The following is a 24,247-nucleotide window of genomic DNA, read 5'->3' on the forward strand; positions in this document are numbered from 1 at the left end:
TCTCCATGACAAAAAGAAACTGATTCAGGGCTGGATTTTTTTTTTTTTTTTTTGCATTAAACCTGTCTTTAAAAACATTTTACAGCAGGCCTTGCAAATCTTCCACCTCATCCTGGTCATGGAGGGTAAAGCCAAGACATGGCAATGCCCTGACCTGGGTGAGGAGCCTATGATGCAGGCAGACCCCACTGCAATCCCAGTTCTTCTCTTGGCTCTGCATCCTCCTGCATTCCCTCCTCATGGCCAGGCAGGAATTCACTCCAGGCAAGAGAACAGCCCCAGGAGCACCTTCACAACCTTGCAGAATCACCAGCCATTAAAATAAGGAAAGCTGGACTGAGCAGGGATGCTGCCTCCTGCAGCCAGCTCAGTCTCTGGGCATTGCTGGAGTGGCCCAGTGTAAAAATCTCTGCCAGGCACTGTGGTTGTGCCAGAGCCCTGGACTGTGGATGTCCTTCAGGGTGCTGAGGGCTGCACTCAGCCAGGGCAGGTGGACTGTGAGAGCTGCAATTTGCTTTGCAGCTCCAGAACTCACAGCTGCTAAATGTCAAACATGGGGAACCCAGGGGATCTCTAAAGAGCATCAGACTGTTTTAAAAATACTTTATTCTTTAGAAAATACAGCGTTCAGTACAGTGTGCTCTGCTCCTCCCAGCTTCAACCCCCTGACTCCAATGAGGCCGAAGCAACATCTGGACGTTCACTGCCACAGCTGGAAAGCAGAGGGCAGGTTTCACTGGCCCCTTTGCCATCCTCTTAGGGAGGCAGGTGGCTCTCAAGCCCTCGCTGGTACCCAGCAGCAAGGTGCTCTCCCCCCAAGCCCCCAGTGCAGCCCAAATCACAGTGCCAGGCTCAGAGCGTGGAGCTGATGATGGCCCTTGGTGGCTGGGGACACCCCCAGGGCACACAGGGGCTGTCATGCTCCCCCACACAAGGGTCTGGAGTAGCCCATGTGATTACTGAGACATGGGGCTGCCCCAGCCCACAGACCCAGCTGAGAAGCTGGGGGTAAGGAAATGGTGGGGGCTGGGGAATGGAGATGGGGGACCAGGGCTCAGGAACCCCCCAGATCCCATCCTAAACAGGGATAGGGCTGAGTCAGGGTTGTAGCAGCTCCTTCTGAGGGGGAAAACCTTACTGGAGCAGTTCAAAAAGGAGAAGCAAACATCACCCAAAGGCAGAGTCACCTTTCTCCAGGTCCAGGCTGAGCTCAGGACTCAGTGGGGAACTTCCACCTCCCGCTGCCTGGCTCTGCATGGAGAAGCTCCCATCCCACAGGAGGCAAAGCCCACCCCACAGGGGGTCCTGCCCACACCCTGAGGGGGTGTGGGATCACTCCAGCCTGGGGCAGAGGGGCCGTGCACACCTAGAGTGGGACAGGGGAACAGAGTCTGGAAGCTGGGGGGGGGACAGGGAAAGAAGCATTTTCTCTTTTCAAACAGGAATCCCCAACCCCCTTCCCTTTGCATAGAGCAGCTTTCAGGTGAGTGTGTCCTTCAGTCACCCAGGGGACACGGAGAGCAGTGGCTGTGACCCTGAGGGGGACAGGAGCAAGGCTGGGGACACGGCTCTGCTGCCCCAGGGCTCGCACAAGGACACGAGGAACAGAACCAGCGACAACCCACCCTGAACCCTCCCAAGTGCCCTGCCCCAGGTGCAACAAGCCATCCAGATGTTTAAAAAAGGAATGAAACAGGAAAAAAAAAAAAAAGGTAAAAAAACCAAAGAAGAGCTGAGATGGAGGGAAAGCTCCCCAGGTCAGTGGAAGGAGGGCGGGAAGCGCCGCAGGGATGGATGGTGTCCGTGCCCTGCCCGGGGATCTAGCTGTCCTCGCCGTTCTCGCCCGGGCCCTTGATCAGCCGCTTCTGTCCCCGCTTGCCCACGGGCCCCCGGGGCTTGGCGAAGGCCTGCTTGAAGGCGTGCTGCTTGGGGTGCACCTCCTCGTACAGGAACTCCGCCGTCAGCTCCGCCCCGTCATCGATCTCGATCTGCACCGGGAAACCAACAGGGCTCAGCAGCTCCCTTGGGGTTCCATACATGTCACAGACATCTTTTGTGAAAAATCCTTTCCTTAGGATTTTTCCTCCTGAGGAGCTGAGGGGCTTCATGAACAAGATGTAAACAGTGATTATCTGCTGCTGTGGAATGCAACAGGTGCATCTGTGATTGGTTCCATGTGGTTGTTTCTAATTAATGGCCAATCACAGTGAGCTGGCTCAGACAGAGTCCGAGCCACAAACCTTTGTTATCATTATTTATTTTACTATTCTTAGCTAGACTTCTGATGAAATCCTTTCTTCTATTCTTTTAGTATAGTTTAAATATAATATATATTATAAAATAATAAATCAAGCCTTCTGAAACATGGAGTCAGATCCTCATCTCTTCCCTCATCCTAAGACCCCTGTGGACACAGTCACAGACACCCACTTTGGGGCACCCAGCTCCCCCCAGGCCCATCAGAGGGGTTGGATCACAGCCCCTTGGCAGTGCCCAGCCCCATCACCTCTGGGGGGGTCACTCTCACCTTCTTGGCTATCTCCAAGCAGAACTCTTGCTCCACCGTGTCCAGCAACCGGCTCTTGCAGCTGGAGTAGAGCATGCGCTCCTTGATGCTGCACTTGTACCCGGGCATGGAGTAGATAAAGACTGCAAAAACAGAGCAGGGCTTGTGGCACTGCCCAGGCCCATGGCCAGGGAGCACTGGCTGCATCCCACCCTGCTCACAGCTCCTCCAGCCCAGAGTGCCAGACAACATCCAGCAACAGAGGGTGAGCCATCCCATCCATCACCCCTCCCAAATCTCCCCTGGTGCCCCTGTGTCACCGACATCTTTCATAGAAGATCCTTTCTTTAGGATTTTTCTTCTTGAGAAGCTGAGAGGCCTCAAGAACAAAATGTAAAAATTGATTATCTGCTGCTGTGGAATGCAACAAGTAGATCTTTGATTAGCCCATGTTAGATGTTTGTAATTAATGGCCAATCACAGTCAGCTGGCTCGGACAAAGAGCCAAGCCACAAGCCTTTGTTATCATTCCTTCCTATTCTATTCTATTCTTAGCTAGCCTTCTGATTAAATCCTTTCTTTTAGTATAGTTTTAATGTAATATATATCACAAAATAATAAATCAAGCCTTCTGAAACGTGAAGTCAGATCCTCGTCTCTTTGCTCATCCTGGGACCCCTGTGAACACCATCACACCCTGGCAACACCGGAGGAAACCAAACCACCACCACCAAATGCCCTGGAGCACCCAGAGACCTGCCCTGCACATGGCACCAAAGGGTTTGCAGCACCCACCATGAGAGGGAGCTGACTCGAGGCTCCCTATGCACCATCCCTATCCCCATCCCTGCTTGCTCCCCATGCAACCAGTGACCCAGGGAAAACAGGGATTGGCACAGGCTCAAACTGGCCTTTCCCAGTGCTGAGGCTCTCACCAACAGACTCCAGGTAATCTCCCTCGTGTGAGTGCTTGTACAGGAAGAAATGGTAGCGAGCAGAGTCCTGGGGGATCCTCTTGGGCAGGTCAGAGATCTCCGTGGGGCTCGTGTGCACCAGGTCGATGGTCTCCCGCTCCAGATCCAGCTTCTGATGGACACAGGGGACAGGGAGCAGGTGGCAGTGAGAGACAGCAGCAGCAGAATGTGGGGAGTGGGGCACAGAGAAGCCATGTGAGGGACCTACCAGCTGGATGTAGTTGATTTTCTTCTGCTTGAGAGCCTGGATGGCTTGCTGGGCGTCCAGCTGCAGGGGGAAGGCCAGGCCCTGCAGCGTCTGGTGCTTGCTCTCCACGCTGATCTCCGTCTTCACCTGGGGATGGAGACACCTCCAGCGTCAGGGCACAGTGAGAAAGGGTGGGGAAGGGAGGAACAGGAAAACCAGCTGGTTCTGCAGCTAAAGGCTTCTCATCCAAGGAGGTGTCTGACACCTGTCCCACAGGGATCATGGCATTAAACCATGGGAGTCAGCCAGGCTGAGGATGGTGGTGCCTGTCACCATCCCACCGCTCCAGGACATCACCCAGCCCAGCCATGCACCCCCACACCTCCTGCTTCACTCTCAGCAAACCAGCTCAAAACCAACATTCCCCAGGGAATCCCTGCAGGGATGCTGTGACCAGCACAGGCACACCTCCTCTCTGATCATCTCCAACTGCAGCCTGTGGGTGACAGGGGAAGCCCTGGAGTCACAGCCCTCAGCTGGGCACCCCACCCTCCTCAGTGGGCTGTACTGCAGCAGACAGACATCCCTCCAACACCAGAGCTGGGGACTGGAGACCCACAGCTCACAAAGAGGCCAGCTGCTGATTTCCCCACAACCCCTCCAAGGCAGAGCCTGCCAGCCATATCCCCAGCAAACCCCCTCGTCCAGGAGACCAAACCCCACTTCAGAGAGGGGAGAGAAGGAGATTGCAGAGACATTGAGTGGCTGCAGGTGGCTCCAGGCAGGGTGGGGAGCAGGGCAGACACGGGGGCACACCATACCTCCTCGGGGTCGGGGTACTCTACCAGCAATGGGCAGCAGCAACAGCCCCCCACCATCTGCCACAGAATACAGGGACACGGGGTCACCCCATGGCAGAGGAGCCCCTCCCACCCCCAGACCCCCTCCCAGGGAAGCACTCCACAACACTATCCCAGTGCTCTGCAGTGAGCGTGGCTCCCTTTCCTTTGGGATCAGTTCTGGGGATTTTGGATAGAGTCCAACCTTTATGGGTTTTTTTTTTTCTTTCTTCATTTCCCTCCCCCTGATAGAGAAAAGGAGGAGAAGTCAAGGCATGCCAAGAGAAACACAAGAGCTGGAGCTGACATCTCCAAACCACTGGGCAGCACCAAGGTGGCTCCTGTTACAGGCTGCCCTCTGTCCCCACACAGCCCCACACCCTGGGGACAGGATGGAGCCAGATGTGTGCCCGGGGCAGAGCATGCAGGAAAACACTGCCAGGAGAGGGAGAGACCGGGCATAAGCCAGCAGAGCAGAGCAGAGCAGAGCAGGGCAGAGCTGCCTACCATCTCAGTGCTCGAGCCTTGGGAGCAGGAATCCTGAGGGAGCGTGGGGAGAGGAGACACACTGTCAATGGCACAGGAGGGGCGTGTGACAGCAGCAGGGAGGGACACACCAGTGTGCCAGGAGCAGGGAGCTGCAGCACCCCGGCTGGAGCACAGGCCAGGCTGAGCCCAGCCGTGTGGGCAGGGAGAGCAGCAAAAACAACACAGGAGATGCCAGGGCAGCCCCCAGCCTGGCATGCAGGGTCTCCAGGAACACCCCTGTGCACAGTCCATCCCTGCCCCATCTCCTCCTGCCTCCCCACTCAGGCTGGCCCCACTCCAGGGTCTGGAGGAGTTCCAGCACTTGCAGCAATAGCTTTTGGGCTATCCTCCACTAAGGAGCATATAGGGAAGGTTTGTGAGGGAAAAACATGCCCAGGCCTCTATCCATGCCCAGCATCCTGCAGGATGAGCATGGTGTTGATGTGCAGCTCTCAGGAAAGGGAAATGTTTGCTCAGGTGGGCACCAATCCAGCTGACCTCCATCCCCCAGGTGCCCTGGCACCAGCAGGGCCTGAGGCAAGCACCCCTTCAGGGGTTCAGGACACACACGAGTTCCCCTGGTCCCATCCTGTGCAGAGGTGCAGCACAAGGACATGAGCACTGCCAGCACCTCCAGAGCCCCAGCTCTGTCTTCCATAAATGCAGGAAGGCCAGGAGAGCTACAGTGGGACCACAGAGACCTCAGCTCTGACAAAAAGCACACTGAGGTCCAAAAACACCAGGAAATGAAAATTTGTACTAGCAACATCAACTCCCCCATATAGCTCTGCATTTTCTACTCCTCCCCTTTACAATAACATTAAACTCTGGCCGCCTGGGCACTCCCCAGGGCACAGCCTGGGAGCAGTGCATGGGACAGATGAGCATGTGCCACATCCCAGCCTCCCAACCTTGCCAGCAGCTTGCCTGGAGGTTATTTCATCTCCTTTTCTTTAGGTGAGATTTTCTCCTCCTCTTCCCTCCTCCCTGCTGTGCCTGACCCTGCCTGAGGAGCACTTCTCTGTGTTATGGCAAATTTCCTCATGGGAGGGTTCTGGTGAAGCACCAGCAGCACTGTGGGGCAGCTGTGAAGGACACACTGCAATGGCACCCCCAGCTTTGTTTCTCCTCAATTCTCCTGCCTCCTGTCCCAGCCCCAAGGCTGCCTTCCTCTGCCCCATGGGCACACCAGTGGGATGTGCCATTTCTGATCCTGCACCACTTGTACAAAGCCTCCCCAGGCGTGGGTGTTGAGCTCAGTGCCAAGCTCAAAGCTGTTTCTTAGCCCACGGTCTGTGACAACCATCAGCTCAGTAATGCTGGCATTCTCCAGCTAGTAAAAATATACACACATATATATATAGCAGTGGCAAATTTCCATGAGCTCCCACCCAGCTATCAGAAAGGGGGTAACTCATGGCATCACCTGTGCCCATGCAATCCTCAAACCACAGCCTCAAACCTGCTGTGCCAAAGGCTGGGCAGCTCCCTGGGGATGTGCCAACCTTAGTCCTTCCTTGCTCGGTGTCAAAGGCCACTCTGCTGCCCTCACCTTCCCTTTGGGCTGTCCTGCCCTCACCATGCCCTCTCCACACTCACCTGGTGGCTGGGGAGGAGCCCAGGCAGCTGCTCCTGACCAGAAACACAACCATGAGTGGGGTGAAGGCTGCAAGTCTGCCCAAGGCACCTTGGAGGCTGTGAGTCAGCAGAGTGACAGGGGAGGGAGTGGGGCCCAGCAGCAGCTCCAGGTGAGGAGCCCAGCACAGCCCTTGTGGGCTGGTGGCTTTTAAAGAAACCATGTCCCTGTGCCATTTCTGAAAGCCATGGGGATGCACAGGGCCCTGGAGCCTGCAAGCTGCAGGCAATGAACAAGGCTGGGAGCATCACTGCACCACGATGTGACACCCACACAGAGACCCCTCAGCACACCCAGCATGTGCCTGCTTCCCACCTTTAAACCCAAGGCAAAAATATATCCATTTTCATCTCTTTCTCAATGTCAGTGACTCCTCCCTGTGGCCCAGGCTGACACAGGGGACCATGTACCCTTAAAATAACCCCAACAAACCAGACAGCAGCAGCACCTCCATCCAGGAGCTGCACCTCACAAAGGCAAGGGTGGGAGGGAAGGAGAGTGAGGCAGATCAATGAGTATCACAAGCACCACTTACCTGGGCCATACAGCCCTGTCAGACACACCCAGCAGCCCCCCAAACTACTCAATCCTGCAGCACAGGCCAGACAAGGGGATGGCAGACCACAGAATCAGCTGAGTCCAAAGGGACCCTCAAGAATCATTAATTTCAGATGTCCCAAGGTGCCAAACAAACCACACAGTCACTATCAGCACCTCTCTCTTCTCCATGAGCATCTCCTTGGATCCTGCAGAACAAATCCTGCCCTCCAGGCTGGGAGCTGGGATAACTCCCCTAAGACCCACCAGGTGGACAGCACCCCTTGGTGGCATCTCCCAAATGTCCCTCCACTTTTCCCCCTGCAGACCTGCTGTGGCAGGGGGAGATCACCCCCAGAGCTGCTTGGACAGGCAGAAACCTCCTGCATCTGTGCTATCAATGAATGCCATGGGGCTGGTTGGCTTCACACCTCACACAATGTCCTGATCCACCCTGAGAGCCACAGCCCCAGCACAGGCACAGGACAGGGATGCTCCTCCAGAGAGGAAAGCTTTCTAAGGGAAATTCCCCAATCCCAAAACAAAATGCTGCTTCCAAGTGGTCACCCCAACAGTGAGCACACCCCATTTTGTGCCTCAGTGTGTCACAGCACCACAGAGGCTGTGAAAGGCCAGCAGGGAGCAATGGTGACACAGCCTTGTGCGCCCCCAGCCCTACCCTGAGCCACTTCCACATCCTTCCAGCACATAAACCCCAAATACAGGCTAAGATCTGTAATTCTTGGGACAGCATCCCTCATAGAGATAGAGGAAGTGTATGGGAGAGGATGCTGCTGCAGTCCAAAGATAAGCCTGAATTCTTCCTGCTTTCCCTATCCTCAAACTCAGCTCTGCTTTTGCTCCAATACCCAATATAGGTTAGAGACCTGCTTTCAGCCCCAAATCACTTGTGACTGTCAGCAAAACACAGTCCTGAGCTCATGTCCAAGCAAGGGGAAAAAAAGAGAAGTGTAAATTCCTCTTTATGCTACCAGTCTGACTGGTGAGGGTGCTCATCCACCTTGAGAAGGAATGGTTTAAATGCCAGAGAGTGAAGTAAAAATGAGCCATCCCTTTAAGCTGAACGCTCACCCCCTGCATCCTCCATCCATTTGTGCCCAGAGGGCCTCAGGCTCCTCTCTCTGGGCTGGTGGATACCCACCCCTCATGGACACTCTGCTGGTCACCCTGCTGGACATCCACCCCTGCTGGACACCCTAATGGACACCCACCTCTGCTGGACACCCAGCTGGTCACCCTGCTGGACATCCACCCCTGCTGGACATCCAGCCCTGCTGGACACCCATTGTGCTGTTGGACACCATCCTGCTGGACACCATCTCTGCTGCACACCCATCCTAGCTGTTGGACACATCCTGCAGCACACTTAGCCCTGTTGGACCACTCTGTAGCACACCACCCCAGCTGATGGACATCATCCCTGTTGGCCACCATGTGCAGCACACCCATCCCTGTTGGCCACCCTGCAGCACACCCAGCCCTGTTGGACACGATCCCTGCAGCACACCCAGCCCTGTTGGCCACCCTGCAGCACACCCAGCCCTGTTGGACACCATCCCTGCAGCACACCCATCCCTGTTGGCCACCCTGCAGCACACCCAGCCCTGTTGGACACCATCCCTGCAGCACACCCACCTCATTGATGCGGATCTGCTGCAGCTCCTGCTCGGCTGCGGTCAGCGGGGCGGGGGCAGAGCAGGAGGATACGTGCTTCTGGTACCCACTCAGGGACACGTCCTCCTGCAGACAGGGCACAGGGCAGTGTCACAGGGGTCACTGCTGCAGGGCTGGCTGTGCCCCCAGCCTTCAGCCGAGTCTGAGCGACCCAGAGAGTCTCAGGCTCCCTCCTGACCAGCAGGACCAACCGTGAGGCTCTCGGATTCCTCCATGCAAATCCCAGACTTCCTTCGTCTGTTGTGACACCCTGCCCATCCCCAGTCACCCATGGCTGTGGCAGTGGGCTCCTCTGGCTGTTTCATGAGGCTCATGAGCATGGAAGTGAGAGGGAAAGGCAGAGCCCATAGCCCAGGAGCAGCAGAGGGACTTTGGAGAAGAGCAGGAATGCTCCCTGGCTCCCACCAGCACTGATGGCCCTGGCCGTGCAGCTCCCTCTGCCCATGGAAGGGGAGGAGAAACCTCCTTGCAAGGCAGGGCTAACCCCAGTGAGAAGCAGCTCTGGCTGCTGGAGTGACACTGCCACCACCTGGCACCACTGCTGCCATTCAGCACAAAGCTCCACATCTCACAGCCTCCCTCCCACCTCTCCCAGCTCCCCATCACAGACCAGGCTGTGCAGGCAGGAGAGAGCAGCACTGGTCACGCAGGGAGCAGTGTGGAGCACCAGCACCCTGCTGCTCCCTCAGCACACACCAGCATCCCACACCCAGCACGCTCACACTGAGCTCTGGGCAGGCTCTGAAGCTCAGTCAGACCCCAGGGCTGCCCAGACCCAGCACGGTACCTTCACTGTGCCAAACATCTCGTCCTTTATGTGCCCCCCGCCAAACTCCTTCTTCACCGTGGCTCTGGTGGCAGCATAGAGCATCTTCAGCCGGACCTGCCGGGACAGGGGACACTGCTGGCACACAGGGGGACACTGCTGGCACACAGGGGACCCAGTGCTCACAGCCACCACCCCACCACAGGCTCCACACCTCAGCCTCTCCTGGCAGCACCCACCGAGCCCCTGGCTGGGTCTGAGTTTTAATGGCAGCATCCCTGGGCAGGGATCAGCTGGGAAAACCCACCAGCACTATTTCTGGGGCTGCAGCCTTGCCAAGAGCTGCCCACAACCCAGCAGTTTATTCCATGCTTTGCTTTCCAGTCTCTGAGCTCCAGAGCACCATTTCCCACCAGCACCTGGGTTAGAGGAGGCACAAATACCACAGACCCACTCAAAAGTGCCTTTTGCCTTTGTCACTTCTATTGCATTGTTCTGCAAAATGCAGGGAAGAGCTCTGGCAAGTGCTCCTGGGCACACTGTGCTTCTGCAGTGAGAGCCTCTGTGGTTTGTTGAAAGATATACATATTAAAAAAATATATTATTACATATACACCTGTGTATGTACATGTACACATGCACAAATATGCACATGCTTATAAAATTACATATATATCACTTGTATACATATTTTTATATATGTGTTGCACTTATATACACTGGTGCACTTATATACAAATTTTTTATATATTTTTATATATGTGACCAGTGCATGTATTAACGTGGCAGTAAATCTATCTGGCTTATAGATTACAATAAATATATAACAAATAAATACATAGGAATATATATACACATATATGTATAATGTATACATATATATGTATACATGTATATATATATACACACATATATATACATACACATACATATACATACATATATATATATATATATGTATATATGTATATATATATTTGTATATATATATATATATATATATATATACAAATATGTATATAGTTAACACATCAGTAAATTTCAGCTGATGTGCTCAACAGGATGGCATTTCCAAGCTGTGCCACTGACATCCTCTAAACCTGCTTCTCTTCTAACCAGCCCTTTTGTGTCATCCTCCACCAGCTGATTTTGGAGCAAGGCCTGGAGAAGGGCTGGCAGCCACTCTGCATCAGCCTCAGACAGAGCAGGGCCAGGCTGGAGGCAAATAAGGGTCAGTGCCAGCTCCTGCCAGCAATGGTCAGAGCCATGGTGGGATGAGTCCATCCTGGCCTCATGGTCCACACCATCCCCCCCTCCACATCCCGGCTCTTCCACCTCCTCACTGGCACTGAAACAGGACAGAGACACAATCCCAGTGTATCTCTTTGTGTCTTTGTGTCTTAAAAATTCCCCATCCCCACAGCAGCCTCCGTTTCTCAGCACCAGGGTGTGAACGCTCCTCTCCAGCCCAGGGCACACACAGTCCCCTTGGCCAGCACCCCCTGTCCCTGTCCCTGTCCCCAGGTGGGTGCCCGGGGCTCACCGGGGAGCTGTCTGGGGACCAGGAGATGAAGAGCCACTCGTAGCCCTGGGCGTTCTGGCTGTCCAGGCGGTACAGGACGTAGCAGGGCTGCTGCTCATCCAGCAGGGGCAGCACCAGGGTGTCATAGTCGGTGTCCCAGCGCCGGGACAGCTCCTTGTGGGCTCCCAGCACGAGCTGCTCTGCAAGGAGAACACAGCAGAGGTGGGGTTAGACCAAAGCAGGAGCTGCTCTGCAAGGAGAACACAGCAAAAGGGGTGTCACACCAAAGCAAGGCTCATCTCCAGGACCAGGTGGTGGTTCATGGCAGCTCCACCCCCAACAGTGATCTGTACTGCACAAGAACAAATTGTGACCTCAAGCCACGTGCAGGAGCGTACATTCCCACCAGGAGAGACCGTGGGGCTGTGGCTGTTTGTAGGGCTGGTTTTCTGCCAGCTTCCTGTCAACCATCTCTTCCCCTCCTGTGTTTCTCACCAGCAGAATGTCCTCTCTGCTGATCACCTGTGGCTTCCTTCCCTTCTGCTCCCTCCAGCTCTGCAGTCTCACCCACCCCTCCTCACTCACAAGAGCTCCCCCACCCCACCTGGACAAGCCCCAGGGTCACAGGAACACCTCAGCAGGGACACAGAGAACCACCAACATTTTGGGAGCTGAGAACAGTAATGGTCTCAGCAAAATCCAGGGTGGTGCCAAATCTGCTCTCACTGGATCCCCTGTAACCTCACAGGGGCCAAAATCAGAGCTGATACCCAAAGTCCATGGCTGTGGGCAGCAGGGATGTCCCACAGTCCCCAGCCTGGAGGGGACCATGCTGCAGGAGAGCCCCAGCCTCTGGGAACAACCTGTGCACTCCACACACACCTCAGGGCATCATTTTCAGTGGCAGTGGGACTGGGAGCCCTGTGAGCTGGGCACTGCTCAGCTGGGACTCAAACACTGGTGCAGGCATCCCACAGACATGAATCCACACCCTGGCAAGGGCCAAGTCAAGCTTTGGGATGGCTGGGTGGAAGACTGGGGTTGCTGGAAAACAGCCTGTATTTTTACTCCATCTGTAGCTGCAGAAAGGTCTGGGGGGAGATTACAGCACTCAGAACAAGACGTAGGAAATTCTGGGGGTACTAAAGAAAAATGTTTTGGGGCTTTGGGCAATTTGCACTTGAGGGCATGCCCTGCCAGGGCCTCTGCCCACTGGGAGCACCCTGGCTGGGGCACAGCCCTCTCCCTCCCAGCCCACTCAGCTCAGCAGCTCCAGATCTCACGGCAGGAAAGCTTTTAAGGAAAATAATTGAGGAATGAAGGGTTTGGGGGGAATTACCCACCCCTTGTTCCCACCCATGCCCTGTGACAGCAGTGCCCTCCCCTGCCCAGCACTGCCCTGGCATCTGCCACCACCACTCAATCCAGTTATTTCTGCATGGGTGGCACGAGTCACTGGTTCAGTAACAAGGCCAGCAGAGAGCAAGGTGCTTGCACCTTTTGCAAAACTACCTGTTTGGAGAAAGGGAAGCACAAAAACCTCAGTGTACTCCTAAAATAAACACAAAGCTCTGCGAATGGATTTGTGCATCACAAAGAAGAAACTGCAGGGGGATTTCGCAGGGCCAAACCCACTGGCAGCTCGAGGGTATCTCTGTAAAACAAACCAACACCTCTCACACAGCAATCTGTGCTGAGTCACCCGGGCTATTCCGGGCTGTGACTCAGCCGGACCCCGGCCGGAGCTGGGAGCTGGCAGCCCTCACCTTTCCCCGAGCTCTCTGCAGCTTGCTCAATCCATTCAGGGACAAATTCCCTTCCCTGGGCAGTGTCAGAAAGGGGAAACTCGGAGCAGACGCCCTTCAGCAGAGTGACAGAGTTACACTGGCTGTGTCGGGCTCTGTTTGTCCCAGGAGTTGCTGCTGGAAAAGCAGAGCCGGGAGTGTTTCTGGCCCTCGAGGTGCCCCCAGCACTCCCTGCCCTGCTCTGAAATGCCTCTGTAGCCCTGCCTGCAGCTCTGCTGGGTGCCAACTGCAAAACTCAGGGCACACCATCACCTGTGAGTGAAGAAATGCAACCAACAGGGGAGTCCACAAAACCAATCTTGTCCCAGATCCTGCCGGCAGTGAGGAGCAGAGCATCATCTAAAAACAGCTGGGGCACAAGCTGGGAAACTGCTGCTGAGCCTTGGTGCACATCCTGCTCCCCAACTCCCTCCTCTATCCAATCTCAGCTCTTCCCAGTAGCCCTCCAAAGGAAAAACAACCTCTCAAATTGCTGCCAAAGTGTCACTCAGCCACAATGGTGGCCTTGGAGCTGCCTGGACACAGAGTATCTGCCATGAGGTTCCTTGCACCATCTTCCTCTCCTTCTATTCACTGCTGCCTGCTCCAAAATGCCCCAAGACAAATTCTCTACAGGGCAAAAGGTGCTGCAGCCATCCAGCAGAGAGGGAGGCTCCCTTTGCACATCCCCTGTCCAGGCAGGGCAGCTGGCATGTCCTCCCCAGGACACCTCCCTTCCAGGGTGAGCATCTGTCTGTCTGTGACACCTGCCTGGCCACTCTGAGTGCCCAAGGGTCCTTCTCTGCTGGGTACCACAGGCTGGTGTCCCCTGTGTGACAGCACAGGGCTGGCCCTGCTGCTGACAATGACAGATAAAAAAAATCCCTTTCAGTCACAGCAAAAATGGTGGGAAATGTTTTCCACTGGTGATAAAACATCTCTCTTGTTGGCATCAGCAGCCACAACACAAAACCAACAGAACAAGCCCTGAGCATCCCAAGTCCAGGCTTAGGGACAGGCATGATTATCCTAACACAAACCTGACTCCACTTTTGAAAAGCAAAAGAAGCTGAGAGCACAAAATTGTTGTCAAAGACACTCCTGAGAAGCCATGTGGGTGTTTCACCCCCCAACAGTGGGGACCTTGCCAAGGCCAAAGCCAACACTGCTGAGCCCTGCTGCAGTTCCACTGGTGTGTCCCATGCATTTCCAGTCACGCTGCTCTTCTGAACAGGACATTGTGGCCTCTCCAAAGGTCAGGTGGGCTCCTTATGACCACAGGCTCCTCACAACCCCATCCACCTGGGTGATTGCACTGGTGGCCCACCCAGGGCAGGTGGTGACAGCAGCTTGGCAGGGCAGCAATGTCCCTGCTGCTGCTGCTGGAGAAACAAGTCATTCATATGCAATTGTATGAGGCTGAGGTGATGGAAAACCTACACCAGGGCAGCTCCCCACCCCTGGGACACGCAATCAGTGCCCAGCTCTGCTCACTTGCTTCACACATGCAGAGGCCACCCAAAGGACCCATTCCATGGCACAAACACGGGCCAGGCTGGTGCCAGCCTGTATCCTGGGCTAGGGGCTGCCCTGGGATGGGATGGGATGGGTCTCAGAGTGTGGCATTCCTCACAGGATGCCACTGCAGGCCTTGAGCCACCAGCACCCCCCTGCCCCGAGCATCCCCTTGACAGCTGTGGGATGGCACATCCCAAAGGTCCCAGGGTCCCTGCAGCAGCCTGCCTCAGGGATCCATAATAAACCATGACACAGCAGCAGCAAAAGCCCCCACAGAGCACCGACCCCAGGCTGGTGTTGCTCTGCTGGCAAAGTCACTGCTCCCCCCTGGAGCTGGCCTGGGGCTCCAAGAGCTGCTAACCAGCACAGCCAAAGTTTGGGCTTGTGTTTCAGGTCTGGGTTGCCACATGCCCCAGCAGCATTTTCCTTGAGGTTTACAAGAACACAAGCTGGCACCGCAGTGGTGAGGAAGAAAGGAGGAGAGGAAACAGAGAACAGAGAGAGTGTAAATCAAAGCACTCAAAAATGGGACTTACCGTCCTCAATGATGACCTTGATGAGCCGGACTGAACCATTTCGGGCTTTGGCAAAAAAATCCCTCAACTCTGTGGTGGCTGAAAGAACCAAAAACATCGTGATCAGATTCAGCAATCAAAGCAGGTGCTGGCTTGCTCAGTGACTGACCAGAAATGGGACCAACTTGGCAGGATAGAATTTTAAAACTTTAAAAAAAATATATATTAAATCTCTGGTGCCAAAAAATTCTAATAAAAAGTAACAATAGCAGAAATCCCAAAGCTGGGAGAGAAGTGCCGCGTCTCCCTGCGGCAGAGAGTTAAATAGCAGCTGGGACGGAGCACATGTGACCCAGAGAACCTGATACTTGGCCTGGGTGAACATAATCACCCAAATTTAGACGATGGCTTGGCCAGGGCAGCAGGGAGAGCTCAAGTGACAAGTTGATTGGCTTTGCAGAGCAGCAGGGGTGGCTGCAGGATGTCCTGCAGGCTGTGCTGCCCTGACAGGCTGGTGACACACGGCAGGATGCTGCTCCCAGCGGCTGGCAACCTGCACAGTTCCAAACTGGACAGGCTGGTTTGGCTGAGCCCGTGGGCAAGGGAAAGGAACAGCCCCAGGGTTCTGCTCTGGAGCTGGCAGGGCCTGGATTGCAGAAGCTTTTGGGAAGAGTTTTGGGAGCATTGAGGAGTCATCCCGCTCCCTGAGCGGCAGGCAATGGCAGCCAATCCTTGGCATCCTACAGGAGGCAGCTGGAGGCACTGGACAGGGAAGGAGCAGCCCCAGCCAGCACTGGAGGCTTCGTGTGCCCTCCCTGAAGCAGCACTGGCCCAGAGCTCCCCGTGCCACCCGGGACACGCTCTGTGTGAAGGCAAAGCCCAGGAGATGTGGCTGCCAGAGGCCAACCCCCAACAAGGATCATCTCCTGGCCTGGCTCCCCCTAAAGCCACCCAAGGCCTTACCTGGATACAGCAAAGGGGGCCCTGTGACTTCAAAAGCTGCTAGAAATACTCAAGAAACTGATGTTGCAAAGATTAGAGAGCTGGGCAGACAGCCCTTAGCCCAGACCAGGACCTGTGCTGGGAATCTCCATCAGCAGCCCCTCCATTCCTGGGGCTTTGCTGTGCCAGCAGAGGGAGGAACCTGGAGCCCGAGAGCACCCAGAGCAGAGGCAGCCATCCCCACAAGGGCCATGTCCATCCCCTCAGGCCCTCCAGCACGGGGTGCCACCCCTGGCACAGCCCCAGAGGAGCCCTGGTGTCCCCAGCACTGCTCAAGGGACAGGGACAGCCCCGACTGTCCCCGAGCGCTGCCCTCAGCCCCTGCAGGCAGAGCCGGGCTGGGGCATTCCAGAGCTCTGGGACAGGAGGGATCCCTGGGGAGCTCCCAGGCACTCCTGCCTGTGCCCACAGTGATGCTCTGTGACGGTGCACAGCTCAGCCTGCCCCGATCAGGGGATGCTGAATTCTCCTCCCACAGACGGGAGAGGCACACAGCAGGGACAGCAGCTCCCACACAGACCCAGAGATGCCATCCTGACAGGAGCCTGCAGGGATGGGCACACAGACACCCCTGCAGAGGGATGTCAGTCCTCAATGGCACGTCAGGGGACAAACAGAAGGTTTGCTGGTGTGATCCCATCACACCACAAGCAGGCCCCTCCAGCAGCATCAGGGCATGCAGCTCTCCCAGCTCCCAGGGCAGACCTTCACCCTCTCCCAGTGTCAGCTGGGAGCTTAGCCTGCTCCTGCTGTGCCCAGCCAAGGATATTCTGGTATTTTTAGCCCCTTTCCCTGTTGAGAGTGGCAGTTTCCTCCTGGCAGCATCTGTGGTTATTGCACACACACGAGGCGGAAGAGGAAGAGAAAAGAACATTTAAACACCCAGGAAACACCATGCAGGAGACAAAGCTCTTAATAAGCATCAAGTTTCACCAACTCCTATTACACTGCAAAGCTATGAGAGAATAACAGCACTCTTGGATGTTTCTACAGCATCAACTTCAGGGAAGAAATAGGAAAGCTCTGCAGCACTAACCTGCTTGCAAATCCCTCCAGTGTGACCCCATCCTTCCCAGAATTGGAAAATCAGGAGTCTGGGCAAATGCAGCCCTGCAGCCCAGTTGGAAATGCTGGGGGTGCCCCGCAGATTGACAGCCAGGATGATTGGCAGGTGAGTGGCTGACAATGACAGCCAAGCGCTGGGGTCTGTGTAGGTACTGAGAGGTTGAAGGGATTCAGGAAAAGCCTGGATGCTGCCAGAGAAACCAAGCACAGGAAATACCACAAGGTCTTCCAAGGAGGGAGAACATTTCCAGAGGAGACAGCAGCAAAGCTTTCAAAAAACCCCACATGAGGCTTGCAAGATTTAATTCTGCTGGTTTGGGGTTTTTTTAAAGCAAATTTCATTTACACAAAAACCAGAGTGTCTCCAATGTCCCCTTCTGCCTCTCACAACGCAGAGCCAAGAGTCAGCGAGGAGGGAGAGGAATAAACCACGGAAGGTTTGAGCAAAAGCTCAGCACTGCTTCATTAGGGCATGATTACCACTTAATTGGCACAGCAGACTTGATGAGATGGCTTGTGTGCCTGAAATATTAATAGAGAAGTCCACAGTTGGCTCTGGAGGAAGAGTCTCACGCTGGAGGAGATGGTGCCTCATGGCATCCCCTGCCAGGAAGCCTCCAGGACACAACTCCAGAGCTGAAAACCCGTAAAAACCAAGGGAGAGGGAGGAGCAACAGGACTGAAAGGGACCCACAGATCCAACTCACCCTCCAGACATGGGCTCTTGGAAAATCCTGGAACAAATAATCCAGAAACAAATCCAAGCTGGGCTACAGCCAGTGTGGATCTGCTGAGGCCAAGATGCATGAGATCCCTCATGCTTCCTCCAGCACAGCCAGACCCCTGTGGGCTTCAGGGCTCTCAGCTCAGCTTCTAAGGGTCTCCAAGTGTCAGATGCCAGCTTGGGAACACAGGGGAGCTGAGCCTCCATGGCACAGACACAGCACTGCATGGGTAACTCACTCAGGGAGGGACCAGAGCTGGGATGGAGCAGTGTCCTGGGCACCTGGGGTGGGTGCAGCTTTATCCACATCTCCATGAACACTTCTGGCAGCTGCAGCAGTGCTTCCTGCAGCTGTAAGGTGGGAAGCTACAGGAGGTGCAAGTGTGCGCTGGAGAAAAACTCAGCGTTCTCTCAGGAGACTGGAGAAACGGGCTGGGAAGAAAAGAAATAGGATGAAACTCAATAGGAAGCAGAGTACCATAACTGGAGAAAGGACCAGACAGGGCAGGGTCCAGCAGCTCCAGAGAGAGGTGGGTGACAAGCCAAGTCCAGGTTAGTCACTTCACACAGCTGCAGGCACAAACAAGAGCAGGACCACGTTATCTGGCGCTGCCAAGGCTGCAGGCACAGCACCAACAGCACACCCAGCATCGTGCAAGGAGCCAGGCACAGCACACACAGCACCTGGGCCAGAGGGCACAGCCTGCAGGAGCTGCAGCTGGTCAGCCCAGGGAACAGAATAAAAATCATGAACAGTCTGTACTGGTTTTCCAGCCAGGAACATCAAGACCCACTGTGGTGTTTGGGAAAACTCATGATGAGGGTGCCCAAACCCTGGGAAGAACACCATGACTCCACCCCTGCCCTGAAAAATGGATGTTGCTGCTTTGAGGCAGTGTGAGCCCAGAGGCACCTGAGGAACCTTCTGGCCCTTCCACAAGGCAGCCCTGCTGCTGACCCTCATGGCACACCTGGTGGGCACACACACCCCAGTCCAAAATCACCTTCAGCCTGCAGCTCCTCCCTGTCCCACCTGTTTGTAGGCTGCAGTGAGCTGTCCCCTGGGCACAAACAGCCTGTAGAAGCCTGATAACAGCAAGTCCCAGGTCCCACACAGCCTCCAGCCCAGTGGCACCTCCATTTGGGATGGAGAGCTGAGCAGAGCCAGCTGATGGCACCCAGGCTGGGGTGGCAGGGAGGTGGTGGCCTTCAGGTGGCCCTGACCCTGCAGGCAAAGTGCCAGAGGAGAACTGGAGCTGTGGGAGGAGGGCAGGACAGAGCCAGCCCTGGGGCAGCACTGACCAAAAGGTGCATTCCGAGCAAAGCCTGCATTCCCCCAGCCCAGGCAGCAGCAGGGCAGCCAGACCCTGGCACCTCCTGGCAGACAGAGGGATGTCACCAGGACAGACGCTGCTGGCAGCCAGAGGGTGCCCTGTGCTGGGATGGGCCCCTTTGGATCAGTCCCCAGGAGATTCCAGAGCCTGAAGCACGGCTCTTATTGAGGTTGCTGAACGATGCTGCTTGTGGGTACCACCCTGCCAAAGCTGCCCCAGACTGAGCTTTTTCTGCTTTTACAGCCCCAGGGAGCTTCTGTGAGCACAGAGGGGGTGCAGGGAGCCTGGGGAGGGGACAGAGAGGTGGTGATGGCACCGTGGCCACAGCAAGGGCCCCTCTCTCCCAGCGATTGCCACCCGTGCAAACCCCGGGAAGCACCGCGGGATGGGGATGGAGGTGACAGTCACAGCATCCCCCCCTCCTGCAGCCCCTGTCCACGTGTTGGGGCACAGCAGGTTGTTGCTGCTTTGACCCTTCCCCGTGGCCCCATGCAGCTCCCAGATCAATAATAGATGCTCCCTGAAACAGATGCCTCTCCCAATACACCCAGCCTCCCTGCCCTCCCGGCGGGAAACCCGAGCCCCGGGCCATCAATCTTTCATTCCCTGGGCATCTTCTTCAACTCAATGCAACTGCTTCCCTTTCACTGCCTGGGGCACAGCCTGCCTGGGATGTAACAGGGAAACTCAGCCAAAAATCCAGCCACAAACCCAGGCAAAACTTGTCCAAGTTCCAGGGATGCGTGGCCAGACAGAAGTCAGGATGGTGATGAATAAAACATGGTTATACCTGCATTACCCACACTCTCCCTGCCCAGCTCCTGGTCTGGGCAGCCAGGAAAGGATACAACTGCAACAGGCACAAAATAGCTTTTGCTGCTGCTAACATTCCTTCTTTTCAGTCTATCCCAGTGTAACTCCTTTAGGCAGTGCCTGCTCAACTCGCTGCTGCAGAGCTTTGCTGCCGATGGACACGGTTGGCCAGTTTAAGCAGTAAGAGGATTTTATTCCTCACCATGGAAAAAATAAATATGTCCTTGCAGGGAATCTTTTCTGAGGAAAAAAGCTACAGATGTCAGAAGAAAATAGAAAGAAGGGAGTGGGGCAGGGGGGAAAGGGAGCAAGAGAGGAGACAAGTAAAGCTTTTCTCCCAATTTTCTGTGGGGCTAGACTGTATTCCTGCAGGATTTCACATGGACAGCTCCTGGTCCTTAGTGCAAATCCCACCCAGAGACTTGGAGCCACCTGCCTGACACCAGACAATTGCTTCTCAACACCTGATTTTCCAAGTGTGTTCAGGACCTGTGTTGTCTGCACTTTGCCACCTTGGACTGGAGTTACTCATCCCATCCCTTGCTCCAGGGCAGGCAGCACTCACCCTGCAGGCAGCATCAGCTGGATCCTGGGGCACAGTCGTGGTGCAGCACACATGGTCTGTCCTGGCCTGCAGAAGCTGCTGCTGCTCCTTTTCTCCACCCAGTAAAGCCACCAGCTGAGCACTGGTTTGTGCACAGGCACCCAGGGACAGACCTGGCCACAATCTCACTGCATTTAGTCTCACTGCACACTTCCCAAAGGATTTCCTCCATCCCATCACTGCTTCAAGGGGTTTGACATCTCATTTATCTGGTCTGCCACTGACACTGCCTCTCTGGCCATCCTGACGTGCCTGCCCCTTGGATATGGGCCATACTCCCAGGGGACATCAACCTCCAAGGTGGCCCCAGAAAAGAGACTGGGTCTGGCTCCCCAAAAATATCCTTGCAGCAGCCCAGTGCCCTGTGTTCCCCATGGATAAAAGGGGCCATGAACCAGCCATCCCTTCTCCTTCTCCTCCTTCACTGATGGCACCTTGTGACATGTCTCTGCTTAGGGGGTGCCTCCAGCATTCCAAAGCTACCCCCCAAATTTGTGCACCCAGGTGTCTCAGGAGCCAGTGCTGCCTCCCAGCACAGCCAGAGGAGAGGGGCTAATGAAGTGCTGATGGACAGAGAAGCTCCTTCTTTCTTCTCACCAGAGAGACAGGAAGCTGCCTGCTTTCCACCAAGACTTTGGCAGACCCAGCAGCTCCTGAGTCCCACCTTATGCTCTTTTTTTACCCATTTGACAGCATTCCTGCTCATGTGCACCATGGTTATGCTCCTCCTGAAGCAAACATCCACTCCTACCAGATGCATTCCCAAAGCAAGATCCTGGGGCAAAGTGGCAGCTCAGCTGAGGATGGGAGCAAAGGTTCTCCCCTACCCCCAGATCTCACCACCTCCCCCAGAAAGAGCAGGTACCAAACTCTATTTTTAGGTTAAAGAAACAAAATGCATTTGATTTCTCTACTTTCTAGATGAAAAAATACCCTCTAAGAGACTTTTTCTCTCTACCCAGTGGTCTTGAAAGAGCTCCCAGAAGCAGCTGAAAGCAGATGACCTCCCACCAGCATCAAAGCCCGGTTCAGCACTGCCTGCCCAAGGTTCTGAGCTCAGGCAGCAAATGCTGTTTCAATCTAATGGTAATGCTCTCAGAGCAAAATAGGAACCACAAAACCACTCAATAAGTCCTCCCAGCAGCAGCTAAAAAGCAGGTTTCCAGCCCCAGGAAGCCCACAGCACCCTTTGAGAGCTTCCAACCGCCTCCCCAGCCTGGCAGTCTCCATGGCAGCCTGGTTTTCTTGCCAGCACCTTCAAGAGAGCTGCCTGAGATACCTAAAAAGACAATAATTAGCCTCTTGGCCCTGCACGAAAGGCTCAGGCTTGACTGCACTCCCTGACCCCCCAGCTCTCCCTGCCAGAGCTTCCCCTGCACCTGTTTCTCCCCAAAAGCTGAATGAGGATGGATGGAGGGATGACATGGGAGTGTCTCAGCTCGGGGGTTCCCCACCACCACGTCACCCTGCCTCACACAGATCTAGCTCTGTGTCAAGCAAAATCCCTCCCAGCTTGTCTGCAACCTCCCCTAAGGCAGCTGCAGAACCTGATCACAACTCCCCTGGGAGCAGATGTCTTCCTGGAAATGGGGGAGAAATGGGAATGAAGAAACAGAAAATGCTGGGTGCACACAAAGATAATGAGGCCCCAGAAAGCAGGAAGAAGTGAATAATTCCTCCTCCTAGCAAACAAGAGACCTCAGTGCCTCAGCAGAGGGGATGAAAGTAGCAGTGGGATTGCTCTTCCTCATTCGGTATGGAATCTGCTCTTTGCTGAGCAAACAGAACAATTCAATCACCATGACGGGGTGGGGCAGACTGAAATATCCCAAACCCACCTCGAAGGGGGGGTTCCCTTAAAGCCTGGGGCACCCCAGTTTTGCATCACAGGTGTTGGAGGGGCAGATTTGCATTCAGAGAGGAAACAGCAGCTTCCGGAAAGAGAGACAGCGCAACAGGGCACGGAGAGAGAGCCCAGACACGTCCAGGATGCTGTGACAGAGACCACCCAACACAAGCTACTTTCCACAACCACAGGGGGGATTTTACACCACCCCAGCCCGGGAATCTGCTGCCAGGGCAGAGTCATGAGGTCCATCCCCTCCCTGCACTGCAGCTCCCTGGGGGAAGTGGAGTCCCTTCCCCTTTGCCGCTGACAGGGCACGTCACATCCCACGGTGACTCCCAGCACTGGGCACAGTGGGCAACCAAGGTCAGCCAAGGACGGGGCTCTCAGAGAGAGCCAAGCTGGCACATCTCCCTCCCTGGCAGCTGCAGGGTGCCACGAAGGACAGCACCAGCAGCACAGGAGCAGCAGGGCATGGCCAGAGAGCAACAGGCAGCATCTCCGGGGGCACACTGCGCAATGGGCCCTGCCTGCCCAAAGCCCATGGACAGCTCTGCAGATGGGGCCAGCACCCCCAGAGCTCAGGTGGGTGCAGGGCTCCATCCTGTTGATTTTTACCTTTTAAAAAATTATTGTTATATTTTTACAAAACAGGGAAGATTTAATTAGAGCATGTGCTTCAGGATCTCAGTTTAAGCCAGAAACAATGAACCAGAACCCAAATGCCATCAACAACCACCAGCTCTCCTGAGCTGGAGGAGGAACATCTAAGCATCAACACTGGCCACTCCTCAGCTACAGCCCCTCCAGAAGCAAACGGACAGGAAGGATGTTCTCGACCATGCTGAAGGAACAAGGATGCTCTTGCCAGGAAGGACCAGAAGACACAAATTCCCACCCCGGCACAAAGGTGCTGGCCAGAGGGACCTGCGAGGGCACTGTCCCAGCTCCCTCCCGGGACACGCTGCGGGCTGCATTCACACCCGACCGCACAGAGCAGGGCTCCAGGGCAGCTGCTCTCACATCCCTGCTCGCATATTGATTCGGTTACATAAATTATGCAGCACCTCTACTCCTGATTAATATTGCTAGTTGAGCTGGCGAGGCGAGGGGCAGGAGGGAAATACCGTGAGGACACACAGTCAGTCATGCACCAAGCACACTCAGAAATGCAGAAGCCGCCGTGTCGGGGGGCTGGCTGGGTCCTGCGGGGAGCGGGCGGAGAAATTGGGAAGCAGGAATTCACTCGGGCTCTCCCCCGGGCTGGGGAGCAGCTGGGGCCGAGCATCCCCGTGGGCAAGGGAGCGGTGGCCGGGGCTGTGGCCGGGCAGACGAGCGTGACACATCTGTCCGAGCACGTCGCGGCGGGTGCTGAGCATCAGCCCAGACAAAGGATGCGGGAGAGCCCCGCACCGGCGGCACCCCGGGGCTGAACCCCTCCCGCCCCTCCCGCCGGCACCCAAACGCTCCCTCCGAGCCTGACTCAGTGTCCCCCTCCCCCGCCAACCGCAGGAAACCCGCCTGCGGGGCTTCCACCGGAGAACCGATGAACCCGAAGCTTCATCTTATCGGCCCCATCGCCGCCGCTGTCGCGACAGCGCCCGCAGCCGCCGCGGCGGGGCCGGGGATGCGCGGGGCGCGGTCCGGGGGTGCCGCTGCCGGGGGCGCGGCGGGGCAGCCCGGCCCGGGCGGGGGCCGAGCGGCGGGGGCAGCCCCGGGACGGGCCGGGGGACCCGAGCGCCGGGCGGGCGCCGCTCACCGTGGATGCCGGTCTGGTGAGTCATGGCTCCGCTCGGCTCCGCTCCGCTCGGCTCCGCTCCGCCGCGTCCCGGGCAGGAAACGGCTGGGCAGG

General features: G+C 55.7%; 1 protein-coding gene across 2 annotated transcripts; it reads right to left on the reverse strand.

The window, feature by feature from the left end:
• Positions 1–627: 627 nt before the first annotated feature.
• Positions 628–24,217, reverse strand: TWF2 (twinfilin actin binding protein 2). Of its 2 annotated transcripts, none has more exons than XM_058812928.1 (9): positions 24,155–24,217; positions 15,029–15,106; positions 11,212–11,390; positions 9,690–9,785; positions 8,864–8,968; positions 3,689–3,814; positions 3,442–3,592; positions 2,528–2,649; positions 628–1,988 (listed from the first exon to the last, which is right to left on the reverse strand). In XM_058812928.1, the coding sequence occupies exons 1-9, from the start codon at positions 24,177–24,179 to the stop codon at positions 1,821–1,823; spliced, it is 1,050 nt and encodes a 349-aa protein (XP_058668911.1). In that variant the 5' UTR covers positions 24,180–24,217; the 3' UTR covers positions 628–1,820. The 2 variants fall into 2 exon arrangements, with proteins under 2 accessions (XP_058668911.1, XP_058668912.1); XM_058812929.1 differs by lacking the exon at positions 24,155–24,217 and adding an exon at positions 17,782–17,893.
• Between the last annotated feature and the right edge of the window lie 30 nt (positions 24,218–24,247).

The sequence above is a fragment of the Ammospiza caudacuta genome, chromosome 12 (genome assembly GCF_027887145.1).
Source record: "Ammospiza caudacuta isolate bAmmCau1 chromosome 12, bAmmCau1.pri, whole genome shotgun sequence".
Taxonomy (NCBI): Eukaryota; Metazoa; Chordata; class Aves; order Passeriformes; family Passerellidae; genus Ammospiza; species Ammospiza caudacuta.

Coding starts and splice junctions, on each gene's coding strand:
- TWF2 (XM_058812929.1), bottom strand. CDS start 17,893: ATGAGGGATCTCATGCATCTTGGCCTCAGCAGATCCACACTGGCTGTA. Junction 15,107..17,781: donor CAAGAGCCCATGTCTGGAGG/GTGAGTTGGATC, acceptor TGGTTCTTTCAG/CCACCACAGAGTTGAGGGAT. Junction 9,786..11,211: donor GGTCCCCAGACAGCTCCCCG/GTGAGCCCCGGG, acceptor CTGTCCCGGCAG/GTCCGGCTGAAGATGCTCTA.